Raw genomic sequence first — 24,371 nt, forward strand, 5'->3', positions numbered from 1 at the left:
CTTGGATGTCACTGCTACCAGTGTAGCCCACAGTGTGCTTACAGCTGGGACAGGGGAAATCACTAGGCAGCATGTCGTGTACACAATACCCAGGTCAGTTCTGGGTGGTCTGCCGTGGGCCATTTTATTTACTACCCTTGGGGTCGGTTTAGGGTGGGATTCCATTTCCACATAATATGTTGTACCGAAGTTGACTGACTGAAAGGCAACGTAACGTTATGACTTCAACTACTGTTCCCTGGAGGAGAGGTAAAACCCCTGTTAGGCCCCGCACCGCCCGTTTCTGGGCTCTGTGAAGAGCTTCCAGCGAGGTGCAGATTTCATTGGCCTTGTCAGGCACGATTTTAGTTCCTTCAGTGAACAGTAGCTGTAGTCATAACGTTACGTTTTCATCAGTCTCCAACAGTACTGAATGGTTGCTAGTTCAAATTTGTCGTTCTTCCCTTAACAGTCAGCTAACCCACTGTTCCTAGGCCGTCATTAAAAATAAGAATTTGTTCTTAACTGACTTGCCTAGTTAAATAAAGGTAAAATAAATCAAATGGTCCTGGAACGTCTTCAGTCTTGACCAAAGGAAGACGTCACCTCCACCTCATTGTCACTATCAGGATTTTGCTCTAATTTAGCCTCCATTACCCAAACAAAGCACCCTAATCCACTTAGATCCTCTTAGTTGTGTGGGCTGTCTTCTTAAGGCATTGGCTATGTAGCTTTAGACTCTAAACTTAACTCTTTCAAACCTACCTTTCAGTGAAGTACGAGACCCAGAAGTTTGTGGTGGAGGAACTGAGCAACATCACCATGCCAGAGATGAAGGGCAATGAGGGCCGCTTCGAGTACACCATCAATGAGTAAGCCCTGAGCTGGGATCCATCCACCTTAACGGTCCAAAGTTGCTGCCGCTGGATCATGATTCTTTGATATCTGTGCCTATTAATGAACTGTGGGTAGTGTCTGACTGGATTTCTAGAAGATGACCTATAAAGCTCAGCAACTGAATACCCCTGTTTAAAAGATAAATACCAGATGGCTTCGCTCACCACATGAAGTGAAAAAGAAAGGTGTGCAAAGTTATCTGTCTGGTCTACGAGGCTAGAACTTCTTCATCTTTTGTAAAAGAAAGTCCAGTAGCTAACTTTATGGGTCATCTTCTAGAAATCTGGGTTCTTGGAAAATCAACTCTGGTAGACAGTATTGCTACCCATACAGTGTTTCTGCTTTGGTCAACTTCAACCAACTGGCAACCAGGCTACAAGATTGTGGCTACCAAAAGGGAACTTCTAGTGAATTTCAAGTGACTTTCAAGTGAATTTCTAGTATCAGCCCAAGCACTGATCCAATTGTCTTCGTTCCTGTGGTTCAGGGTGAAAATAAATGAGTTGAACCTGACCTACGCAGACCTGGCATTTCAGCCTGGTCTGGGACTGCTCTTCGAGGTGCAGAACTCGTCTATCGCCCTCAGCTTCCAGAGACGCATCCTGTATTGGTTCTTGTAAGTCCTTCTCTCTATCCTCTACGGTCTCTCTCGTGCATTTTACAAGAAAATAATGGGTTTGTATACAAAATTATGCCTGCGGGGAAATGCTCACAATGGTATATTGTACAGCCTCGAGGAGTTCAGTCATACAGAGGTAGGCTCGATTGATGACTTATCTTCCTTCTGGTGCTAAATATGGTTGAGATGATTATGTTGATGATGATGATCTGAGAAGGTTTCTTCTCTATGGTCTTGTAGCTATGACACGGGAGCCATCAACGCCTCTGCAGAAGGCGTGAACATCCACACTGTCCTGCACATGACCAAAGATGAGTTGGGTCGTCTCAAGATCTCCAACATCACCTGTGATGCGTCCATCGGCAAAATGAAAATGAAGTTCACTGGCACCTTAGGGTAAATCATGTTGATAGGTTTTTTGGGGGATACTTGAGCTCATTTCTTGACCAGAGGCCATATGTATCAGGCATCTTAGAGTAGGAGTACTGATCTAGGATCAGGTTATCCTTGTCTATACTAATTGTATTCATTATGATCTAAAAGGCAGAGAACCAAATATTGCGGGCAATGTGGAGCTATTAGTCTGTCATGAATCAAGAGAGACTAATTGCAGTGATGTAGGCTAGTAGCAGTGTTTTCAGCTAGTGAATTTTTTGACATGAGTGGGTGTAATCAGATTCAATTTCTTAGATATACGTCTCTGGGTGTAATTAAATTCTGCTTTACTCCTTTGCAGGAGGGTGTATGACTTCTTGGCGACGTTCTTGACCACAGGAATGCGCTTCCTTCTTAACCAACAGGTGCTGACAGATCAGTTGATTTAATTCTAGAACGCTGGTTACTACAACATGGCAACACCTACGACTAAATACTCATTGGCTGAGCTGGCAAATCAGCTGTTTACTGATCATGAATATGTATGATGACTGTCACGCCCACACCGTTTTGTTCAGAGTGAATATGGCAAATAGGGGTAGACATAAAAGCTGCTTTTTAACACACTGAATTATAATTTTTGAAAGAAAATGTATTTACCTCATCTTGTAATAAATTATGTTTCATTAAAATGTGGACCACTGGACTGTTACTTTAACACGTCTGCTGTTTTCATAGATCTGCCCTGCCATGAACCACGCTGGTTTGGTTCTAATCAACTCTTTGTTGGAGACAATTCCAGGTAATATAGTGCAGTGGTTCATTGGCAAATACCTTGAGAGATTGGTTATAAACAACAGCTCTGACCATAAGTTACTTCTCTGACCATAAGTGTTGAAAATAACTTTTGCACGCCGATAATTGTGTGATTGTTTTGATTTGAACCTATCCAGTGCGAACTGAGGTGGATAAGTACGTGGGGATCGACTACTCTCTCCTTAGTGACCCAGTGGTGACTTCAAGGAGTCTTGACATGGATTTCAGGGTGAGTGAGATAGTCTAGCTACCTATGCATTAGTCTTATGCATTGTGGCCATATCATGTCTATATTATGTATGTTTTGGGTATTAAACACTTTATTGGAAGGGTAACACACTCAAATTCACACATTATGCATTCATAAGCAGCACATACAAGTTGATATTTTCGTTATGTCACAGTAATGTCACATGCAGGTGTTGACATAATTGAACTGCTCAGTAATGTGTTATGAAACCTTTATGTAGGTACCCCCTCAAATAAAGTGGAAAACTATTTTGCATCTCTCACTCTCTTCTCTCATCTCTCTTTCTGGGCCACACAGGGCATGTTCTTTGAGCTCGGGAACGAGAACAACACCTTGGTCAACTATGCCGTTAACCCAATCGTGAGAGAGTACGATCGAATGGTGTACCTGGGTCTGTCTGAGTACTTCTTTGACAGTGGGTTGTACTCCTATTATAAAGCCGGCATATTCCAAATGAATATCGCCAACGAGCGTGTAAGTATGAGACCGGACGGTCTGCTGTTATGTGTTGCAAACCTATTTTCTCCCCTGCACTTTAGCCTACATATGACATTACTTCAGTTATTCTTAGCTCCAAGGTGTAAATGATTCTATATTGGCCTGACAACTAGTGTATGCATCAGAGGTCCAGTCAGACATGTTGACACATATTTTAATAAGCAGTTGAGTCATGATTGGTACTGCACACTTTCACATAATAAGGTGATCTGCCGCAAACCCAATCATTAACCAAATCTATATAGTAAAAATGGAATTTGGAGTATTTATTTGACCAGTATTGTTCTGGTAGTAATATGACATGAATATAGTAATTTCAAATACATGCAATTATATGGCTGTTGAATACTATGTTCTCAGATGCCAAAGGATCTGGAGATGCTCCTCAGGACAACCTATTTTGGCACCATTATGATGATGGTGAGTATGTATGTCACGAATGTGACCTGATGCCTCCACAAATAGGGTCAAGACCTTAAATTCTACTTTTGCATTCCACTCACTCACTCACTCCTGTGTTTGTGTTTGCACGTGAAACCAAAGTCAGTGTGCTTCTCACAGTATATCCTCCTCCATTGGGAGGGGGGGGGGCAACAATGTCTGAGCAAGGCCCCCCCCCACTACCACCCCCAAATAATAATAATAATAATGATAATAATTAAAACAATTATTATAGTTTTTCGCTGGGAAACAGCTAACTTCCTAAAATTCTACTCATTTTCCCATGGGGCAGAGGGAACAATTTGCAGTTTTACAGCTAATCTCATGCTATTCTACACATTTTGCAATGTGGCTGATAATGTAGAATTATTTTTGATAATTTCCTGCTATTCTAAACATTTTTGCCATGGCTTATGACATGTTCATATGCTCTCTACGGAGGTTTGTGGGGGTGTGTGGTACGCCAGTGCGTCCTGCTTGACAACGTACCAACCGGTTGATCTATACAAAAGGTACAAATTGGATAGCTCGGCGAAATTTCAAGTTAGCTGTGGAGTGAGTTTACAGCACATTCTTAACTCTGTTACACACTCGTGTGTGCATGCTTGTGGTCGTTTGTTTGTGCGCGTGTGTGTTTATCTCAGAACCCAGCCCTGGTGGAGTACCCTATCTCCCTGCGACTGGAGTTGAACTCTGCCCCCAAGACTACCATCAAGACCTCCGGGGCTACTGTGGCCGTCACCGCCATCGCCACGGTGATGGTGCTGCCGCCCGGCACGGCGCCCGTGCAGCTCAGTAGCATGACCATGGTGAGGTCGTTATTCATTTGTCAGTTACTGATTTTTTAAAAAAGGATCCAAAGGAAGTCCATTTAGAATGGTTGACATTGATTTCCTCAAAAAAAGCAGGGAGGAAGGGTGAAGATCAGCGCGCTGATTAAGCTTCACTTTCTGTTCCTTGCAGGAGGCCAAATTCAATGCCAAGGTGTCCATGAAGGGCAAGAGACTGGCTGTCCTTGCAGACTTGAGGAGGTATGCATGCATGCGCACGCACGCACGCGCACATGCACGCACGCACGCACGCACGCACGCACGCACACGCACACACACACACACACACACACACACACACACACACACACACACACACACACACACACACACACACACACACACACACACACACACACACACACACACACACACACACACACACACACACACACACACACACACACACACACGGCATATCACTGTAGCATCACAGGCAAATTCAGAAAGTATTCTGTTTTTATCAACAGGTTTAAAATCTTCTCCAACCAGTCTGCTTTGGAATCACTGGCGGTAAGATTCTGTGCGCTGTCCTCCTGTCTCTCTCTCTCTTACAATTCTGACCATATACAGTGGGGCAAAATAGTATTTAGTCAGCCACCAATTGTGCAAGTTCTCCCACTTAAAAATATGAGAGAGGCCTGTAATTTTCATCATAGGTACACTTCAACTATGACAGACAAAATGAGGAAAAAAATCCAGAAAATCACATTGTAGTATTTTTAATGAATTTATTTGCAAATTATGGTGGAAAATAAGTATTTGGTCAATAACAAAAGTTTATCTCAATACTTTGTTATATACCCTTTGTTGGCAATGACAGAGGTCAAACGTTTTCTGTAAGTCTTCACAAGGTTTTCACACACTGTTGCTGGTATTTTGGCCCATTCCTCCATGCAGATCTCCTCTAGAGCAGTGATGTTGTGGGGCTGTTGCTGGGCAACACAGACTTTCAACTCCCTCCAAAGATTTGTCGTTCCACTTCATGATTGTGTCCCACTTGTTGTTGATTCTTCACAAAAAAATACAGTTTTATATCTTTATGTTTGAAGCCTGAAATGTGGCAAAAGGTCGCAAAGTTCAAGGGGGCCGAATACTTTCGCAAGGCACTGTACTTACCCAGAAAGACTCACAGCTGTAATCACTGACAAAAGGTGCTTCTAGAAAGTATTGACTCAGGGGTGTGAATACTTACGTAAATTATATATTTATTTATTTTTCAATTAATTCAGAGAACAAGGCTTGATAATGCTAAGTTTATTTTGTTATGGTCTAGAATCAAAATGTATATATTTTGACAGGCATTTTCATGTCATTTGGATTTACTTGGGGATGCCTTTGGAGCTCTCCTATGGCAGGGGTGTCAAACTCCTTTTTGTCCAAGGGGCTGCATCCGGTCTTTCTTCGAGGTCCGGAGGGCCGCACTGGAAATTGGTTATATTTACTCGGTGTCCACATAAAAAAAAAAAAAAAGTCCTCTATTTATCGTTTGTGACATTTTCGATGCTCCTTGACTGTCAAGCTTTCATTTAGGTGATTATTGGTGAGCTGGACACAGTCAAAAAACTGTATGAATGTCAGTACATCATCATTTCTAAACAGTTTCAATTTGGTTTCAGTCATTTTAAAGTATATTGAAGTATATTTAAAGTTATTTTCCCCCTGCCACACAAAATATTATTGTTGCTCAAACCACCCGCCGGCCAGATTGGAACCCCTTGTGGGCCGCATCCGGCCTGCAGACCGTATGTTTGACACCCCTGTTCAATGGCATATGCCTAACCTTAAGGTGGAGAGAACACATTTTCAGGGAACAATGAGGAATTCAACTCTTTGTAGGAATAATTCAACTCAGAAATCCCCCTTTGGACATCTGGGCAGCAGTCATAATCAACTGAAAAAAGGCCTTCCGGCAAGCCAAGGTCTGCTATCTCTTCAGCTTGATAGCTAGGTGACATAATTGGACCATGATTTAGTATTGGTTTGGTTCATAAGCACACCACATAGCAGTGGTCTGTTGCATTATTTTCTCCTCCCACCGGGATCCATGGGATGGCTGTGCATTGAACAGGAACTTTACTGACCTCAACAGTTATGTTATCCTCCTTGTTTCTCTCACTGGTCAATGCATCAGAATAGAAGAAATAGAACTTCTTGCACTGAGGTAGTTTCTGGTAGAAGTAGTTTGAAGGTACAGCATCGTGGTGTGATGGACCTGCATGGAGATCAACATAGTAACCTACTGTAGCTGTACAAGGAAGTTATCATTTGATGAAATACCTTTTAAATCTTTTTAATTTCACCTTTGAAAAACAAACAATTCCCCTTACCTCCATGTTTTGTGATGCAGACATGAATTGGCCAGATGGATTTTAATCTAAATTGTTACAACAATGTACACATTTGACAAGCAACCTGAGACAACCATGTCCAGTATCCCCTACCCTGTTACAAAGCTTACAGGTACATAATACAGGTGGATCTTCCTCTCTCTCTCTCAATATAATGAATATCCACTATCAAGTCATTTTCAAATATTACACTGAGTATACAAAACATTATGAACACCTGCTCTTTCCATGACTCCTAGACTGACCAGGTGAAAACTATGATCCCTTATTGTCACTTGTTAAATCCACTTTAAATCAGTTTATATAAATGGGAGGAGACAGGTTAAAGTAAGAATTTTCAAGCCTTGATACAATTGAGACATGGATTGTGTATGTGTGCCATTCAGAGAGTGAATGGGCAAGACAAAATATTTCAGTCCCTTTGAATGAGATATGGTAGTTGGTGCATGGCGCAGCGGTTTGTGTCAAGAACTGCAACGCTGCTGGGTTTTTCATGCTCAACAGTTTCCTGTGTGTATCAAGAATGGTCCACCACCCAAAGGACATCCAGCCAAATGGACACAACTGTGGAAAGCAATGGCGTCAACATGGATCAGTATCCCCGTGGAACGCCTTCGACACCTTGTAGAGTCCATTCCCGACGAATTGAGGCTGTTCTGAGGGCAAAGGTGGGGGGGTGGGAGGGGTTCAACTCAATATTAGGAAGGTGTTCTTAATGTTTGGTATACTCATTGTTTAATATTAGTAAGGTGTTCTTAATGATTGGTATACTCAGTGTATAATATTAGGAAGGTGTTCTTAATGTTTGGTATTCTCAGTGTATAATATTAGGAAGGTGTTCTTAATGATTGGTATACTCAGTGTATAATATTAGGAAGGTGTTCTTAATGTTTGGTATACTCAGTGTATAATATTAGTAAGGTGTTCTTAATGTTTGGTATACTCAGTGTTTAATATTAGTAAGGTGTTCTTAATGATTGGTATACTCAGTGTATAATATTAGGAAGGTGTTCTTAATGTTTGGTATACTCAGTGTATAATATTAGGAAGGTGTTCTTAATGATTGGTATACTCAGTGTATAATATTAGGAAGGTGTTCTTAATGTTTGGTATACTCAGTGTTTAATATTAGTAAGGTGTTCTTAATGATTGGTATACTCAGTGTATAATATTAGGAAGGTGTTCTTAATGTTTGGTATACTCAGTGTATAATATTAGGAAGGTGTTCTTAATGTTTGGTATACTCAGTGTTTAATATTAGGAAGGTGTTCTTAATGATTGGTATACTCAGTGTATAATATTAGGAAGGTGTTCTTAATGTTTGGTATACTCAGTGTACATCAAAACCCTTTGGTCTGTCTCTTTAGCTTATTCCCCTACAAGGCCCTCTGAAGACTATGCTGCAGATCTCAATAGTACCAATCATCAACAGTAAGTATCCTTTTATAGCAGATCAGTGTAACCCCACAGTACATCAATATACATAAAACATTTAGGTAACAGAACCCCATGAAATTCTTTAAGACTGTTGACTTTAAACATTTCAACTTTTATCCGGAATTCAATTTCAGACTGGACCAAGAGAGGTGTCTCGATCCCTCTTGCAGATGGTTTGGACTTCGTAGAGGAAGTGGTGGAATATCATAACGTAAGTTTCAAGGCTTCTGTTGTGCAAAAACACATTCAATATACTTCTATCAAATTGTTGCTGGTGCAATATTTTCTGAAAGTGGAAATTGTCACAATTTGACAACCGTAGCCACCTACAACATCAACTTGACATCTCAGCCAATCCCAATGTCATGGAGCTATATTGTGTTGCACACTTCGGCTCTCATTTCACATCTGGAATGTTCCACACAATGTTCGGCTTCTCAACATGGCCCTGTTGATGTACAGCAGTCAACCAGCTTTCCCACCCTTGACCTTTCAGGGTTACCTCATCATCGGGGCAAACCTACATTTCAGCAAGGGACTGAGGGAGATGATCGAGAGGAAAATCCAGACTGATGCCGAGAACGCCATCTAAGAGGTTTCGCCACCTGAAATAACTAAGGATATAGATATCTTAGATAACTCTATCCAATCCTGCATTTCAACGTCACTTCCCTATGTTCAACATGTAGACTAATGTAAGTCTACAAACCATGCAGATCACACACATTAAGGCTTCAAGATAAGGCGCTAGGCTACGTGTCCAATTTCTGAGATAGAAATTGGACAAAAAAAAAAAAAAAATCACGCTTATGTATAACGATCACCATAATACCGCAACTTCCATATTTTATATCCATTTGCCATTTTGAAGTGCTTTACAGATATTTATACTGTTGCCTGTATAGAGATCAGGTTGCCTTACCAAGTCATGTGCCTGCACTACTCAAAACAATATTGGCCCTCTAACGTAATTGCCCATTGTCATGTCAATGCTCCTTGTAATTTCTTAGGAATTGTGCAGTTCTGAACTATCCTTTTAAAAATGACAATGCTTTACTGTGTAATATTCAACTTGAGAATTTCACATGTTTTCACAAACACAACTACCTTCCTTACCATTAGCCACAGAAGAGCTAGCTGGAAGGAAATACCGTAGAAGACATGAAATGTTCAAAAGGAATTATGGCTTTATACCTACAGAGTATTCAATGATCAACATGTTCTCCTTACATTCAGTACGGCAGTGTTAAGTCAGTCAATAAAACACCATTCTTGTCGCTGCCAAATCACACACAAGTGAACAAAGTTGATCAGGTTTTATTATGAAACCATGGCAGAATCAATGTGAATACAGCTAAACATAGACATGTTCCCTTTTGATCAAAGTGATTACAAGTAATCATTTCTGCGATGAGGCACTAGTAATAACTTCAGATTATTATTTTAATGATTTATAGCACATCCAGGTGTCTTCTTCCAAAATACAAGAATGCCTGACAGTGAACAGAAACTCCCTACAGGTATTAAGGGTAAATCCTATTTAATTAATAGCTGAACTTCCACTTAAAGCTGCAATATGAACTTTGGGTGACCCAACCAAATTCACAGAAATGTGCATTCTAGATCTGTCACTCATTAAAATAAAGTCTAAGAAGCATAGATCAGTTCCATGTGCGCCATTTCTATACATCCTGGTCTTAAGTTCCATTTTTGCATCTTACTTTGAAGCTTGTGCACAAAACCTAAACAATATTTTTGGTTATTGAAAAGAATTCACAGCGGTTTACATGGTACAATGATCTACACTACCTGCTCATTTCGTCAAACAAGACCATTAGAATTTTAGTAACCAGGAAGTGGTTTCTGCATAGTGAATCTTTAATAAGATTGACTAATTACTAAAAATAAAGAATATTTGTGAACTAAGGTTTCATTTTGTCATTATAACGGTCGGTAGAACCACTTCATCCCCGATTGATGTCAATGAGAGACTAAGTGAATTTCACTTAAGTAAAGAGTCACCCCACCATTGCCTTGTGTACCACGGAATGCTAAATACATACTTAGTGGTAAGAGCTCAAGCCAATGTGAGTGAATTTTATTTTTTATTTCTCCTAATTAACAAATAGATTGAACTCAATCTCAGCAGAATCTAAATGTGTGGCGTCTGCTTCAGACAAAACACTAGCCCTCGTCTCAGATCAGCTTCTGCTGTATAGCCAGCCAACTACCATGGTTGACCAAACTGCATAAACAGATCTGGGATCAGGCTAACAAAACACTTGGAACATTATGTCAGTGGTCTTTGGATTTACAAGCCAGTGCTTTATCATAAACTAGTGCAAATCAAATTATTCAGCAGGTCCCAGATCAGCTTCTGCTGTATAGCCAGCCAAATCCCATGGTTGACAAAAGGCATAAACAGATCTGGGACCAGGATAAAGGCTTCGTTCACAGATCAGTAGGGGTGTTTCTTGATGAAGCGAGAGAACATGGTGAAGGCAGCGATGGGCTTGTCTGTGGGGACCATGTGACCTGAACCCTGTTGATAAACAATGAGAAAGTTGGTTAGAACTCTCCCGGCAAACTGGGTCATGTTCATTAGGGAACGCAAAGGAAAACACTTAAACGTTTTGAAAAAACAGAACTCCCAGTCGGTTTTCATCCATTTGGTGTCTAATGAACACAACCCTGATTTAAAGCACTCCTGTGTTTTTCCAGGCAAGACTGAACACAAATCTGGACTTTCTCTGAAGCTACGTGTTAAGATAGTGGTATCTTTCCACAGTACCTGCTTCCCCAGAGAGGAATATTAGAATCTTTTTACTGCAGTGATTGGCTACAATGTACTGTATACCTGACAGCAAAACCGACTTCGTTCTGGTCGGAAACATTATCAAAAACCTCCAACAATCCCCTATTCCTTTGGTCTAAGGGAAGGGAGGAACCAGTTTGGTGACCAAGACTGTTCTGTGAATCGTTGTCTTGTCTGAGATCTGAAACCTTGCCTAGCCTTCAGCTCAGTGATCTAATACAAAGTCTTTGGGGTTAAATTGCTCTACCTAATGGAGTTAGTTTGCACAGATCCGCAAACAGGCTAGTGGAGAGGGCAGGGGGTTAGAGTTTAGTATGTTAAATAGAATGTTCTAAATGATAGTACTTGCAACCAGAAATCCATACAGCCACAGGTAATGATGGAACACAGGTTCGAATTTTCTATTTGGTTAAATCGTTACCTTGACGGTGAGGAAGGCCAAGTTGGAGAACTCCTTGACGAAACCGCCCACCTGCTGACTCTCGCCGGTGTAGTAGAGCCAAGGCCTCCTCTTCACCTGGACCTGGAGAGAAATGGGCCAGAGGTCAAGGGCCATGCCACAGTATAGAACAGGGTGAAGTTGTTGCTGATCTTGCATCAGTTTAGCATTTCCCACTAAATTGATTGAGAGAAAGGAATCAGATCCTAGAGCTGTACTCAGGGAAACTTCCCATGGTGCACACAGAACCGGACATGACACCTCATCTCTGTTCCGTTCCCATCCGGTCATGTAGTGTCTTTACTTTGTGCAAAAGGTTAATCTACCTCCTGATGGAGAGACTCCACGAACCACTCGTCTCCAAGGAAGTTGCAGGCCATGTCTACGTCACCGTTGTACACCAGCACTCTGTACTTCTACAAGACAGACGGAAGACATTTATAGCACTACTGCCAAGACCACTAATTACAGTCAGACCTGGGTTCATACACATACAGTACCAGTCAAAAGTTGACACCTACTCATTCCAGGATTTTTAGATTGTAGAATAGTGACATCAAAACTATGAAACAGGGAATCATGTAGTAACCAAAAAGTGTTAAAATCAAATTTATTTTATATTTGAGATTCTTCAAAGTAGCCCTCCTTTGTCTTGACAACTTTGGCATCATCTCAACCAGCTTCATGAGGTTGTCACCTGGTGATCCTGGACAACACCCTGTCGTTCTCAACTAACATCAAGGCGGTGGGCCCGTTCCTGTAGGTTCATGCTCTACAACATCCGCAGAGTACGACCCTGCCTCACACAAGAAGCGGCGCAGGTCCTAATCCAGGCACTCGTCATCTCCCGTCTGGATTACTGCAACTCGCTGTTGGCTGGGCTCCCTGCCTGTGCCATTAAACCCCTACAACTCATCCAGAACGCCGCAGCCCGTCTGGTATTCAACCTTCCCAAGTTCTCTCACGTCACCCCGCTCCTCCGCTCTCTCCACTGGCTTCCAGTTGAAGCTCGCATCCGCTACAAGACCATGGTGCTTGCCTACGGAGCTGTGAGGGGAACGGCACCTCAGTACCTCCAGGCTCTGATCAGGCCCTACACCCAAACAAGGGCACTGCGTTCATCCACCTCTGGCCTGCTCGCCTCCCTACCACTGAGGAAGTACAGTTCCCGCTCAGCCCAGTCAAAACTGTTCGCTGCTCTGGCCCCCCAATGGTGGAACAAACTCCCTCACGACGCCAGGACAGCGGAGTCAATCACCACCTTCCGGAGACACCTGAAACCCCACCTCTTTAAGGAATACCTAGGATAGGATAAAGTAATCCTTCTCACCCCCCTTAAAATATTTAGATGCACTATTGTAAAGTGGCAGTTCCACTGGATGTCATAAGGTGAACGCACCAATTTGTAAGTCGCTCTGGATAAGAGCGTCTGCTAAATGACTTAAATGTAATGTAAATGTATGCATTTCAATTAACATGAGTGCATTAAAAGTGAATAGGGTAGCCTAGTGGTTAGAGCGTTGAACTAGTAACCGGAAGGTTTCAAGTTCAAACCCCCAAGCTGACAAGGTACAAAATCGGTCATTCTGCCCCTGGCAGGCACGGTTCCTAGGCCATCATTGAAAATAAGAATTTGTTCTTAACTGACTTGCCTAGTTGAATAAAGGTAAAAAATAAAGTGGAATTTTTCCTTCTTAAAAAACATTCACAGTATAGGTGAACCCAAAAACTAATTTAGGTAGCTAACCTTGAGTCCAATCAATGAGACATTGGTTAGAGCTGCCTTGACCCATTTAAAAAAAATAAAACACAAAATTTGAGTTAGCTTTTCACAAGCATTGCCTGATGTGAACCATGCCTCGAACAAAAAAGATCTCAGAAGAGTTGCCTTGCATAAAGCTGGAAAGGGTTACATAAGTATCTCTAAAAGCCTTGATGTTCATCAGTTCACAGTAAGACATCTATAAAATGGAGAAAATTCAGTACTGTTGCTACCCTCACTAGGAGTGGCAATAGTTGATGTCTTCACTACTATTCTACACTGTACTTTTGACTGGTACTGGATGCATGTACACACACACCAAGTGATGGAGCCTGCCTGGAGTGCCCGATATGGTGCAGGGTTCGCACTTTTAGAACCATTATATTGGCGCCATTGTTCCAGGCAAGCTCAAACACAGTATATGGAAGAACACACTAACAAGCTCACCAGAGCTCCCAACAGCTTCAGGTACTGCTTCCTCATATCCATGTACAGCCGGTTGTAGTTCAGATTCACCTCAGCGCTGTAACAGCAGAGAACACAAATAGTCCAGCTAGATCAAGACCTAAACCTACAGTTATTTATATTGATGCAGTGATGGGGAAAACAGGTCCAGTCTGAAACACAAAACAGCACTGTTATCAATTAAACAATTTAACCCAATGCAAGTTTGTTGCTCTCCGAACCAATCACCTTTTATTGGCCCCAGTCGCCCAGTGAAACCCTTTTCACTCTCGTGCCGACCCAAAATGACAGGTTCCAACAACTTGGGTGAATGAGTAAACAGGATTGTGCAGCTCTGCCCCACTCAGTATTACAGAAATCGTTTAAAAAAAAAAAAAAAATGTTTAAACTTCTCCTAGGTAATCTATAAACCCACCCACAACACCCCGTCATATAAAGGGTTAAAAGACAGTGTCAAGACCTGGATGTAGGACCTGTATCTTGACCATATTATCTACCCTCTGAACGTCAGATAGCCGTGAGTCAAGTTGCCTCATCCTTGTACCCAACGTAACTTACCTGCATACCGACCAGGGTAGAGCAGAGGGGGAGATGTGGAGGGCTGCTTTGACGTAGGGGTTGTTGAGGTACAAGGTAGATGGGGTAGAATTGGTGCAGGGAGGGTCTAGCCTCACAAGCTTGTACAGAGACGCCACACCCTTCAGCTTCTACGAGATCGGAGAGGTACACAACTAAGGCCGGATATAAAGTCTCCTACACCAGGGTTGGGGGTCCATTTGAATTGAAGTCAGAAGGATTTTAATTTAAATTCATATAATGAAAGACTTGATTTGCAGTCAGAATATGTGCTCTGTCCTTGGTCAACACTGCACCTAGACATACTATGACATAATCATGCATCGTACAGATAGGCTCCTTATGGACATTTTGGTACATGTAGGTTGAAACCATGCTTGCTCTTTACGTTTTGCTACAGAGACCGCTTTGAGTATATACACCCAGCCTTACTGATGAGAAACGCTAACTGAAGGGACTGGTAAAAGCCACAACTACAAATTACCATTGCGTACAGCTAATACATAAATATAACAAAATCAGCTAGAATGTGAACATCCAAAGACGTGAAAAGGAACCATTGAAACAGGTCCTCAACACAAAGTATTCTTTTAGAGTAAATTAATGTACCTGGTTCCAGAGTTGAGTCCATTCATGGTTAATGAAACTGTTACCCAGATCTCGAATCACCAGGTGCCCATTGTCAGTGCTGCACAGAGAACATCAACATGTCAGAGAAGAAAGCAAGAGGACATTAACACATCTGGAGCAGAAGAAGGACACCTACTAGCTTAACCTATGCAGAGCATAGGTGGTGAGAGGAGTTACTATAAGACCTGTATGCAGGGCCCTATGTCATGACCCGGGTTCAGAGTTGAAGGATCAGGTTACAGTGGGTGCGCTCAACAGCGCCCTCACCCACAGAGGGGAAGAGGGGTGAAGCTGTATGTTTTATGACAGTCGTAAATACCTGCAGGGGAACTCACTCACTCTCAGAAATTAAAGTTAAATATATTTGTTCCGCGAGAGAGAGAGACACACGCGTTGCATTATGGTAACACAAGGTTGAATGAAACTCTATTCCAAGCAGTTGGAAGGGTCATTGTGTACTTAAAACAATATGGAATTCATTATTAATTTGTGGTGTAACAAAGGACAGGAAAACTCTGAATGTGTATATTTCCCAGTGATCAGATTCACATCCAAATGCTGGGGAACTTATGATTAAATATGAGAGATGAAATGTTGGCCTTAAAATGAGAAATGTTTTTTCCATATGAAGTCTTAAGTCAGCCACACAAGCACAGACAACACCCTTTCTTTCGAATGAGCGGCTGTTCATGTGCAAATTATTAGCATTTCCATGAGCCTAGTTCTCAACTGTATGTAATTCGTCCATTCTGTCCCCACCCCTTTCAATTGTCTACCAAGTCGTCAGGGTTTTGTCCACTAGGGAATTTGCATTGCATTATGTACTAATCAATGTATAAGCTATTCTGTTTGTGTGTTTAAGTCATTCTGTGCGATTTATTTACTAAGCCAATTCATCATTTATGCTAGGGTTCGTGCAGATAAGCAAGGATTTAGCGACATTCAGAATGAGAGATACCTTTGACCTAAAAGATTTTACATAAGAGTTTATTCGGAAAAATGGTAACTCAACTTCTCCGTGGTACACCAAGACCGCTAATGAGGAAATTGTTACAGGATTATTTTAAATCGTAATAATTAAACAGTTACTTGATTTGATAAATCATACCATTAATGATAGCCAAGACACAACTACATAAGTGGGGGCCAACTACCTGCCCTCCAGGACACCTACACCACCCGATGTCACAGGAAGGCCAAAAAGAACAAGGACAACCACCTGAGACACAGCCTGTTCACCCCGCTATCATCCAGAAGGCTAGGTCAGTACAGGTGCATCAATGCTGGGACCGAGAGACTGAAAAACAGCTTCAAGGCCATCACTGTTTAACAGCCATCACTAACATTGAGTGGCTGCTGCCAACATACGGACTCAAATCTCTAGCCACTAATAAATACATCACTAGTCAAACAATGACAATTTATATAATGTTTACATACATTACTCATCTCATATGTATATACTGTACTCTATACCATCTTGCCTATGCCGTTCAGCCAACCATATATTTACATGTACATATCCTTAATCATTCCATTACACTTGTATGTATAAGGTAGTTGTGAAATTGTTAGATGTTCTGACCATGCAGTATCATCTGCTAACCATGTGTATGTGACCAATACAATTTGATTTGAAGACTTAGGACCTACTGTATGCAGAGCCATATACCTAACTCAGAAAAAGAAACCCTCAACTACATTTATTTTCAGCAAATTTAACATGTGTAAATGTGTGAACATGAGATTGAGACAAACTGAACAAGTTCCACAGACGTGTGACTAACAGAAATTGATTAATATATCCCTGAACAAGGGGGGGGGGTCAAAATCAAAAGTCACTATCTGGTGTGGCCACCAGCTGCATCTCATTGACTACACCAGATTTGCCCGTTCTTGTTGTGAGATGTTAACCCACTCTTCCACCAAGGCACCGGCAAGTTCCGGGACATTTCTGGGGGGGGGGGGGGGTGGCCCTCACACTCAGAGCCAACAGGTCCCAGACATACTAAATGGGATTGAGATCTTTGCTCGTCGCTGGCCATGGCAGAACACCAACATGCCTGGAAATCAGCCACTGTTCGTTCTGTGCGTGATGGCATTGTCATGCCGAAGGGTCATGTCAGGATAAGCCTGCAGGAAGGGTACCACATGGGAGGAGGATGTCTTCCCTGTAACACAGATGAGCAGGGACCCTGGGCATCTTTGTTTGGTGTTTCAGAGTCAGTAGAAAGACCTCTTTAGTGTCCTAACTTGCCATAACTGTGACCTTAATTGCCTACAGTCTTTAAGTTGTTAGTGTCTTAATGACCGTTCCACAGGTGCATGTTCATTAATTGTTTATGGTTCATTGAACAAGCATGGGAAAGTGTTTAAACCCTTTACAATGAAGATCTGACGTTATTTGGATTTATACGAATTCTTTGAAAGACAGGGTCCTGAAAAATGGACGTTCACATACGTGGTTAGAGTTAAAGGCAACTTTGGTCAACCAGTACCAAGTGGTTCACCTTTCTAACAGGTATATTTCTATGGCAACGAAACCTTCAGAATGAACCTGTTGCAGGGCAAACCAACTCAATTTGTCCTGAATGAAGTGTGAGCCACAACTTTAGGACCAATGAAATCAACAGTCACTTAAAGATGGCTTCAGAAGTCACTTCATATGAGGAAGATGACCGATTAAATACAGGTTTTAAAATGAATCACATTTAGTAATGAGAATTACTTTAACTTCACACACTAAAAAGTAACGCTATGTATTGCTTGTGAATTGATAAGCAATACACTGACGATAATAAAATAAAGCCAGCACTTCTAAAAGAGCCCATTTCACACCATAGCCTACAGAATCTGTAAGATGGTGTTTCGTTTTGATTTCAGCACAAATTACAATGTGGCACTGACTTAGCAAGTGTCAATGAAGAGTTGGGCGTTCGACTAGCATGCATGACATGCACGTGCCTGCTAGAGTTAGCGGCTTGCGGAACAGTAATAACCACCGTAGTAGTATGGCTGAAGCTGAATAGCTTTAGAAAACCCAAAGTACATTACCTAAAATCATAGGATACACCTCAGGTCTGAGATTCAGTTGAATTACCATAGCTTGTGTATTAAGCAGGGTGTACATTCCAATTCAATCCAGGAAGTAAACAGAACATCTAATTCCAAAAATGAGTATGTTAACTTCCCAAATTTAATTGACCCCAACTTGAAATCCTTCATTTTCATGTAGGAGTTAAGCTGGTTCGTGTGAAACAGTGAAATCTGTCAAGTAACTGGTCTTACCCAACTCTCTGGCCAACTCCTCCAGGACAGGGGGCATACAGGTTGTAGATGTTCAGTCCAGAATTGTAGACAACATCCTGCACCTCATTAAGCTAGGTGATATAAAGATCAAATTAATAGTTACCAGACAACTTTGGACACCTACTCATTCAAGGGTGTCTATTTTACTATATTATAGATTAATAGTGAAGACAAACTGAACCCTTATGGAATTATTTATTAACCAAAAAAAGTGTTAAATCAAAATATATTTTGATTTTAGACTCAAAGTAGCCACCCTTTGCCTTCATGACAGATGTGCACTCTTGGCCTTCTCACAACCAGCTTCATGAGGAATGCTTCTCCAACAGTCTTGAACGAGATCCCACATACACTGAACAATTGTTTGCTGCTTTTCCTTCACTCTGTGGTCCAACTCATCCCAAACCATCTCAATTGGGTTGAGGTCAGGGGATTGTGGAGGCCAGGTCATCTGATGCCCCACTCCATCACTCTCCTTCTTGGTCAAATAGCTCTTACACAGCCTAGAAAGGTTGGTCATTGTCCTGTTGAAAAAATGAATGATCATCCCACTAAAGCGCATGCCAGATGGGATGGCGTATCACTACAGAATACTGTGGTAACCATGTTGGTTAAGCGGGCCTTGAATTAAATATAATCAGACTCACAAGCAAAGCAACCCCAAGCTTCATGGTGTAAACCACACATGCAGAGATCATCCGTTCCCCTACTCTGCGCCACAAAGACACGGCGGTTGGAACCAAAAATCTAATGGACAGATTTCCACCGGTCTAATGTCCATTAGTGGTTTCTTTTAGATGTAGACAGATTATGATTCTGGTCATAATCAACAGCGATATTGATTGGAGGACCAAAAAAGCCCATAGATTAAATAGAGTCACACCTTTGTAATAATGACAATTACAACAATACTGAATGAAACTCATTTTAACTTTATATTATTTATTTTCTCAAATGAAAATTTTATAATTTGGTTTAAATAATGCAAAAAGTGTTGGAAGTAAAAGTGCAATATGTGCCATGTAAAAATCCTAACATTTAAGTTCCTTGCTTGGAACATATGAAAGCTGGTGGCTCCTTTTAACATGAGTCTTCAATATTCCCAGTTAAGAAGTTTTAGTTATAGGAATTAAAGGACCATCTCTACGCCATTTGTATTTCATATACCTTTGACTATTGGATGTTCTTACATGCACTTATGCATTGCCAGCCTAATCTCAGGAGTTGATAGGCTTGAAGTCATAAAACAGCACTGCTGCTGCCTACCACCGCTCAGACCAGACTTTATAATAAACAGTAATACGAGACTTGTCAAATCCGGAAACAATCACGTCAGAAACAAAACTTATTCTTTCAGTGAAATACAGAACCGTTCAGTATTTTAATCAAACAGGTGGCATCCATAAGTCTAAATATTGCACAACAGTCAATGTCATCATAATTAAGTAAAATTCTGGCAAAATAGTCTTTGTTAAGAAGAAATGGTCTTCACACAGTTCGCAAAGAGCCAGGTGGCCCAACCTTACATTTACATTTACATTTAAGTCATTTAGCAGACGCTCTTATCCAGAGCGACTTACAAATTGGTGCGTTCACCTTAAGACATCCAGTGGAACAGCCACTTTACAATAGTGCATCTAAATCTTTTAAGGGGGGCGGGGGGTGAGAAGGATTACTTTATCCTATCCTAGGTATTCCTGAAAGAGGTGGGGTTTCAGGTGTCTCCGGAAGGTGGTGATTGACTCCGCTGTCCTGGCGTCGTGAGGGAGTTTGTTCCACCATTGGGGGGCCAGAGCAGCGAACAGTTTTGACTGGGCTGCGCGGGAACTGTACTTCCTCAGTGGTAGGGAGGCGAGCAGGCCAGAGGTGGATGAACGCAGTGCCCTTGTTTGGGTGTAGGGCCTGATCAGAGCCTGGAGGTACTGAGGTGCCGTTCCCCTCACAGCTCCGTAGGCAAGCACCATGGTCTTGTAGCGGATGCGAGCTTCAACTGGAAGCCAGTGGAGAGAGCGGAGGAGCGGGGTGACGTGAGAGAACTTGGGAAGGTTGAACACCAGACGGGCTGCGGCGTTCTGGATGAGTTGTAGGGGTTTAATGGCACAGGCAGGGAGCCCAGCCAACAGCGAGTTGCAGTAATCCAGACGGGAGATGACAAGTGCCTGGATTAGGACCTGCGCTGCTTCCTGTGTGAGGCAGGGTCGTACTCTGCGGATGTTGTAGAGCATGAACCTACAAGAACGGGCCACCGCTGCATACTCTGACTCTGCTTGCACAGAACGCAAGTGAAGGGACACAATTTCCCTAAGTAAAATAAATTCATGTTAGCAGGCAATTTTAACTAAATATTCCGTTTATTTTTTTAATACACGTGTATTGATTTTTAGAAAGGCATTGATGTTTAGGTACACTGGTGCAATGAGTGCTTTTTTCCCACCAAGGCGCTTATTAAAATCACCCGTAGGCTGTGATTCGATGATAAATTAACAGGCACCGCATTTATTATATGCAACAGCAGGACAAGCTAAATAAATTAGTAATATCAACCATGTGTAGTTACCTAGTGATTATGTGAAGATTCATTGTTTTTTTTAAAGATACGTTAAATGGAAGCTAGCAGCTTAACTTGGCTCCTTGCTGCACTCGCATAACAGGTGGTCAGCCTGCCACGCAGTCTCCTCGGAGTTCAATCGGCATCCAAAAATGCAGATTGTTATGTAAACTTGAAATCGGCCATGCCGATTAATTGGTCGACCTCTAGTTTCTTTGCAGCAATTCGACCATGAAGGCCTGATTCACAGTCTCCTCTGAACAGTTTATGTGTCTGTTACTTGAACTCCTTGAAGCATTTATTGGGGCTGCAATTTGAGGTGCAGTTAATTACCAATTTCTAAGGCTGGTAACTCTGCTGCAGAGGATAAGTTCAATAGAGGTAACTCAGGGTCTTCCTTTCCTGTGGCGGTCCTCATGAGAGCCAGTTTCATCGCAACTGCACTTAAAGAAACTTTCAAAGTTCTTGACATTATTCAGACTGACCTTCATGTCTTAAAGTAATGGACTGCATTTCTCTTTGGCTATTTGAGCTTTTTTTTGCCATAATATGGACTTGGTCTTTTACCAAATAGGGCCATCTTTATACCACCTCTACCTTGTCACAACACAACTGATATTCTAAAACACTTTGCAGAAAGAACTTCCACAAATTAGCTTTTACCAATGCACACCTGTTACTGAAATGCATTCCAGGTGACTACCTCATGAAGCTGGTTGAGAGAATGCAAAACAGTGAAGTGTGGCTACTTTAAACAAATCAAAATATATTTTGATTTATTTAAAAACACTTGGTTACTACATGATTCCATAGGTGACGTCATTATTCTACAATGTAGAAAACAGTAAAACTAGTAAATTGATGCTGACAATTAACAGTATTTTACACAAACTAGTCATAGCAACTACTGAATATACCTCTAGACTTACAATACTTTTTAGTGCCTTGTTTCCATTGAGAATCAATGTGACCGAAGAACGTTGTCAATAAATCCAACATCTATTAAAAATGGAGAATCAATCATCGTAAATGGACTCACATTACTGGAGCAGTTAGGGTTCTGATTGTTGTAGAAGTCACATTTTCCACCGTCGCAGCAATAGGCCTGCAAGTCACTCCACAAACTGCCAGGAACACAGAACCACATAACCAGTGGTCATTCATTCTGTGCATGTAGGCTTCACTTAAAAACAGAGCCTGACTAAGAGCTAGTCTCTTGGTACCATCATACCCAGCATGCTTAGCTTTGACAAAAACATAAATTGGCAAGGAGACAAAAACAGATCTGAGACCAGGATATGACATTAGGAAAACGCAATAACAGTACCTTGTCCCAAGGAGTCCATGGTAATAAGCAAAGTAGACGAGAGAGTTGTCGTTCATCTCATAACTTGACATCCCATTGCCAACTGCAATACCCTTGGAGAAAAAAATACAAATTGTTAATCTGATTTGTTTTAGGGAATCGTCATTAGTTCCTTCCAAGGAAGCAGCTACTCTACCTGGGGTCCAAACACATTAAGGAACTTAAATCACATATTATACCACTACAATACAAAATGTATAATAACCCCATACACCAATATTACCATTTACATGTAGGTAGAGTGTGCAGACGAGTGTCTCTTCACAGTACCTGCTGTTCCATAAAGCTCATTTTTTAATCTGATTCTAGCACTTGCATCAGTTACCTGATGTGGAATAGAGTTCCATGTAGTACTGTACACCTCCCTTGGTCTGTTCTGGACTTGGGGACTAAGAGGCCTCTGGTGGCATTGCTTGTGGGGTAGCCATTGGTGACAGAGCGGTGTGCAAGCAGTTTAAACAGACGGCACATTCAAATTGTCAACACCTTACAAAAACAAGTAGGGATGAAGTCAAACTATTCCACTTTGAGCCATGAGAGATTGAAATACATAATGTTAGCGCCCAGTGTATGTTTAAGGGCCAGCCATGCTGCCCTGTTCTGAGACAATAGTACATCCGAGGTCCGTGGCACCTGACCACACGACTGAACAGTAGTCAAGCTGCGACAACTAGGGCCTGCCTTGATAGCGTTGGTATGGCAGAGCAGCATTTTATTAAGGATAGACTACTACCCAGCTTAGCTACTACTGTATCAATATGTTTTGACCATGACAGTTAAGAATCCAGCGTTAAGCGAAGCAGTTTAGTCACCTCAACTTGCAATAAATGTGGAAATTGAGCATGATTAATTAAGTTAAGGTTTGGGTTTTAGTGAATGATTTGTCTAATACAATGCTTTTAGTTTGAAATATTTAGGACCAACTTCCTCGCCACCCATTCTGAAACTGCTGCTCTTTGTTAAGAGTTGCAGTCATTTCAGTCACTAAAGTGTAGTGTTGAGTCATCCGCATTCATAGACACTGCATTTAGTTAATTTTAATTTTATTTCACCAGGTAGGCCAGTTGAGAACAAGTTCTCATTTACTACTGCAACCTGCCCAAGATAAAGCAAAGCAGTGCAACAAAAGATTTCACTGTATTACAATTCCAGCAGGTCAGAAGTTTACATACACTAAGTTGACTGTGCCTTTAAAACAGCTTGGGAAATTTCAGAGAAGGATGTCACTGCTTTAGAAGCTTCTGATAGGCTAATTGACATCATGAGTCAATTGGAGGTGTACCTGTGGATGCATTTTGAGGCCTACCTTCAAACTCAGTGCCTCTGCCATTTCCAAATGCATGAAGGTACCACATTCATCTGTACAAACAATAGTACGCAAGTATAAACACCATGGGACCACGCAGCAGTCATACTGCTCAGGAAGGAGACGCGTTCTGTCTCCTAGAGATGAACGTACTTTGGTGCGAAAAGTGCAAATCAATCCCAGAACAACAGCAAAGGACCTTGTGAAGATGCTGGAGGAAACAGGTACAAAAGTATCTATATCCACAGTAAAACGAGTCGTATATCAACAACCTGAAAGGCCGCTCAGCAAGGAAGAAGCCACTGCTACAAAACCCCCATAAAAAAAAAATCCAGACTACAGTTTGCAACTGCACATGGGGACAAAGATCGTACTTTTGAGAAATGTCCTCTGGTCTGATGAAACAAAAATATAACTGTTTGGCCATAATGACCATCGTTATGTTTGGAGGAAAAGGGGAGAGGTTTGCAAGCCAAAGAAGACCATCCCAACCGTGAAGCATGGGGGTGGCAGCATCATGTTGTGGGGGTGTTTTACTGCAGGGGGGACTGGTGCACTTCATAAAATAGATGGTATCATGAGGGCGGAAAAAGATTTGGATATATTGAAGCAACATCTAATGAAATCAGTCAGGAAGTTAAAGCTTGGTCGCAAATGGGTAT

General features: G+C 41.7%; 2 protein-coding genes across 4 annotated transcripts in view; one reads left to right on the forward strand and one right to left on the reverse strand.

Annotated features, from left to right (window-relative positions):
- Nucleotides 1-10,152, forward strand: part of pltp (phospholipid transfer protein) — a 24,645-nt gene extending 14,493 nt beyond the window's left edge. For all 3 annotated transcript variants that reach the window (XM_029684997.2, XM_029685006.2, XM_029685014.2), the window contains exons 3-16: nucleotides 752-851; nucleotides 1,364-1,492; nucleotides 1,736-1,891; nucleotides 2,232-2,295; nucleotides 2,609-2,672; nucleotides 2,824-2,915; nucleotides 3,234-3,410; nucleotides 3,795-3,854; nucleotides 4,520-4,684; nucleotides 4,839-4,906; nucleotides 5,176-5,218; nucleotides 8,424-8,487; nucleotides 8,628-8,704; nucleotides 8,990-10,152. In XM_029684997.2, coding sequence (XP_029540857.1) covers nucleotides 752-851; nucleotides 1,364-1,492; nucleotides 1,736-1,891; nucleotides 2,232-2,295; nucleotides 2,609-2,672; nucleotides 2,824-2,915; nucleotides 3,234-3,410; nucleotides 3,795-3,854; nucleotides 4,520-4,684; nucleotides 4,839-4,906; nucleotides 5,176-5,218; nucleotides 8,424-8,487; nucleotides 8,628-8,704; nucleotides 8,990-9,085 — 1,355 coding nt within the window. In that variant the 3' untranslated portion in view covers nucleotides 9,086-10,152. The remainder of the gene's footprint in view (nucleotides 1-751; nucleotides 852-1,363; nucleotides 1,493-1,735; nucleotides 1,892-2,231; nucleotides 2,296-2,608; nucleotides 2,673-2,823; nucleotides 2,916-3,233; nucleotides 3,411-3,794; nucleotides 3,855-4,519; nucleotides 4,685-4,838; nucleotides 4,907-5,175; nucleotides 5,219-8,423; nucleotides 8,488-8,627; nucleotides 8,705-8,989) is intronic.
- ctsa (cathepsin A) overlaps nucleotides 9,795-24,371 on the reverse strand; it is a 23,254-nt gene continuing 8,677 nt past the window's right edge. The window contains exons 7-15 of the mRNA XM_029685028.2: nucleotides 22,365-22,456; nucleotides 22,077-22,161; nucleotides 18,469-18,560; nucleotides 15,160-15,238; nucleotides 14,533-14,681; nucleotides 13,957-14,032; nucleotides 12,074-12,163; nucleotides 11,730-11,831; nucleotides 9,795-11,035 (exon numbers count right to left, since the gene is read on the reverse strand). Of these exons, the coding sequence (XP_029540888.1) occupies nucleotides 10,952-11,035; nucleotides 11,730-11,831; nucleotides 12,074-12,163; nucleotides 13,957-14,032; nucleotides 14,533-14,681; nucleotides 15,160-15,238; nucleotides 18,469-18,560; nucleotides 22,077-22,161; nucleotides 22,365-22,456 (849 nt within the window). The 3' untranslated portion in view covers nucleotides 9,795-10,951. The remainder of the gene's footprint in view (nucleotides 11,036-11,729; nucleotides 11,832-12,073; nucleotides 12,164-13,956; nucleotides 14,033-14,532; nucleotides 14,682-15,159; nucleotides 15,239-18,468; nucleotides 18,561-22,076; nucleotides 22,162-22,364; nucleotides 22,457-24,371) is intronic.

The sequence above is a fragment of the Oncorhynchus nerka genome, linkage group LG2 (genome assembly GCF_034236695.1).
Source record: "Oncorhynchus nerka isolate Pitt River linkage group LG2, Oner_Uvic_2.0, whole genome shotgun sequence".
NCBI classification, from domain to species: domain Eukaryota; kingdom Metazoa; phylum Chordata; class Actinopteri; order Salmoniformes; family Salmonidae; genus Oncorhynchus; species Oncorhynchus nerka.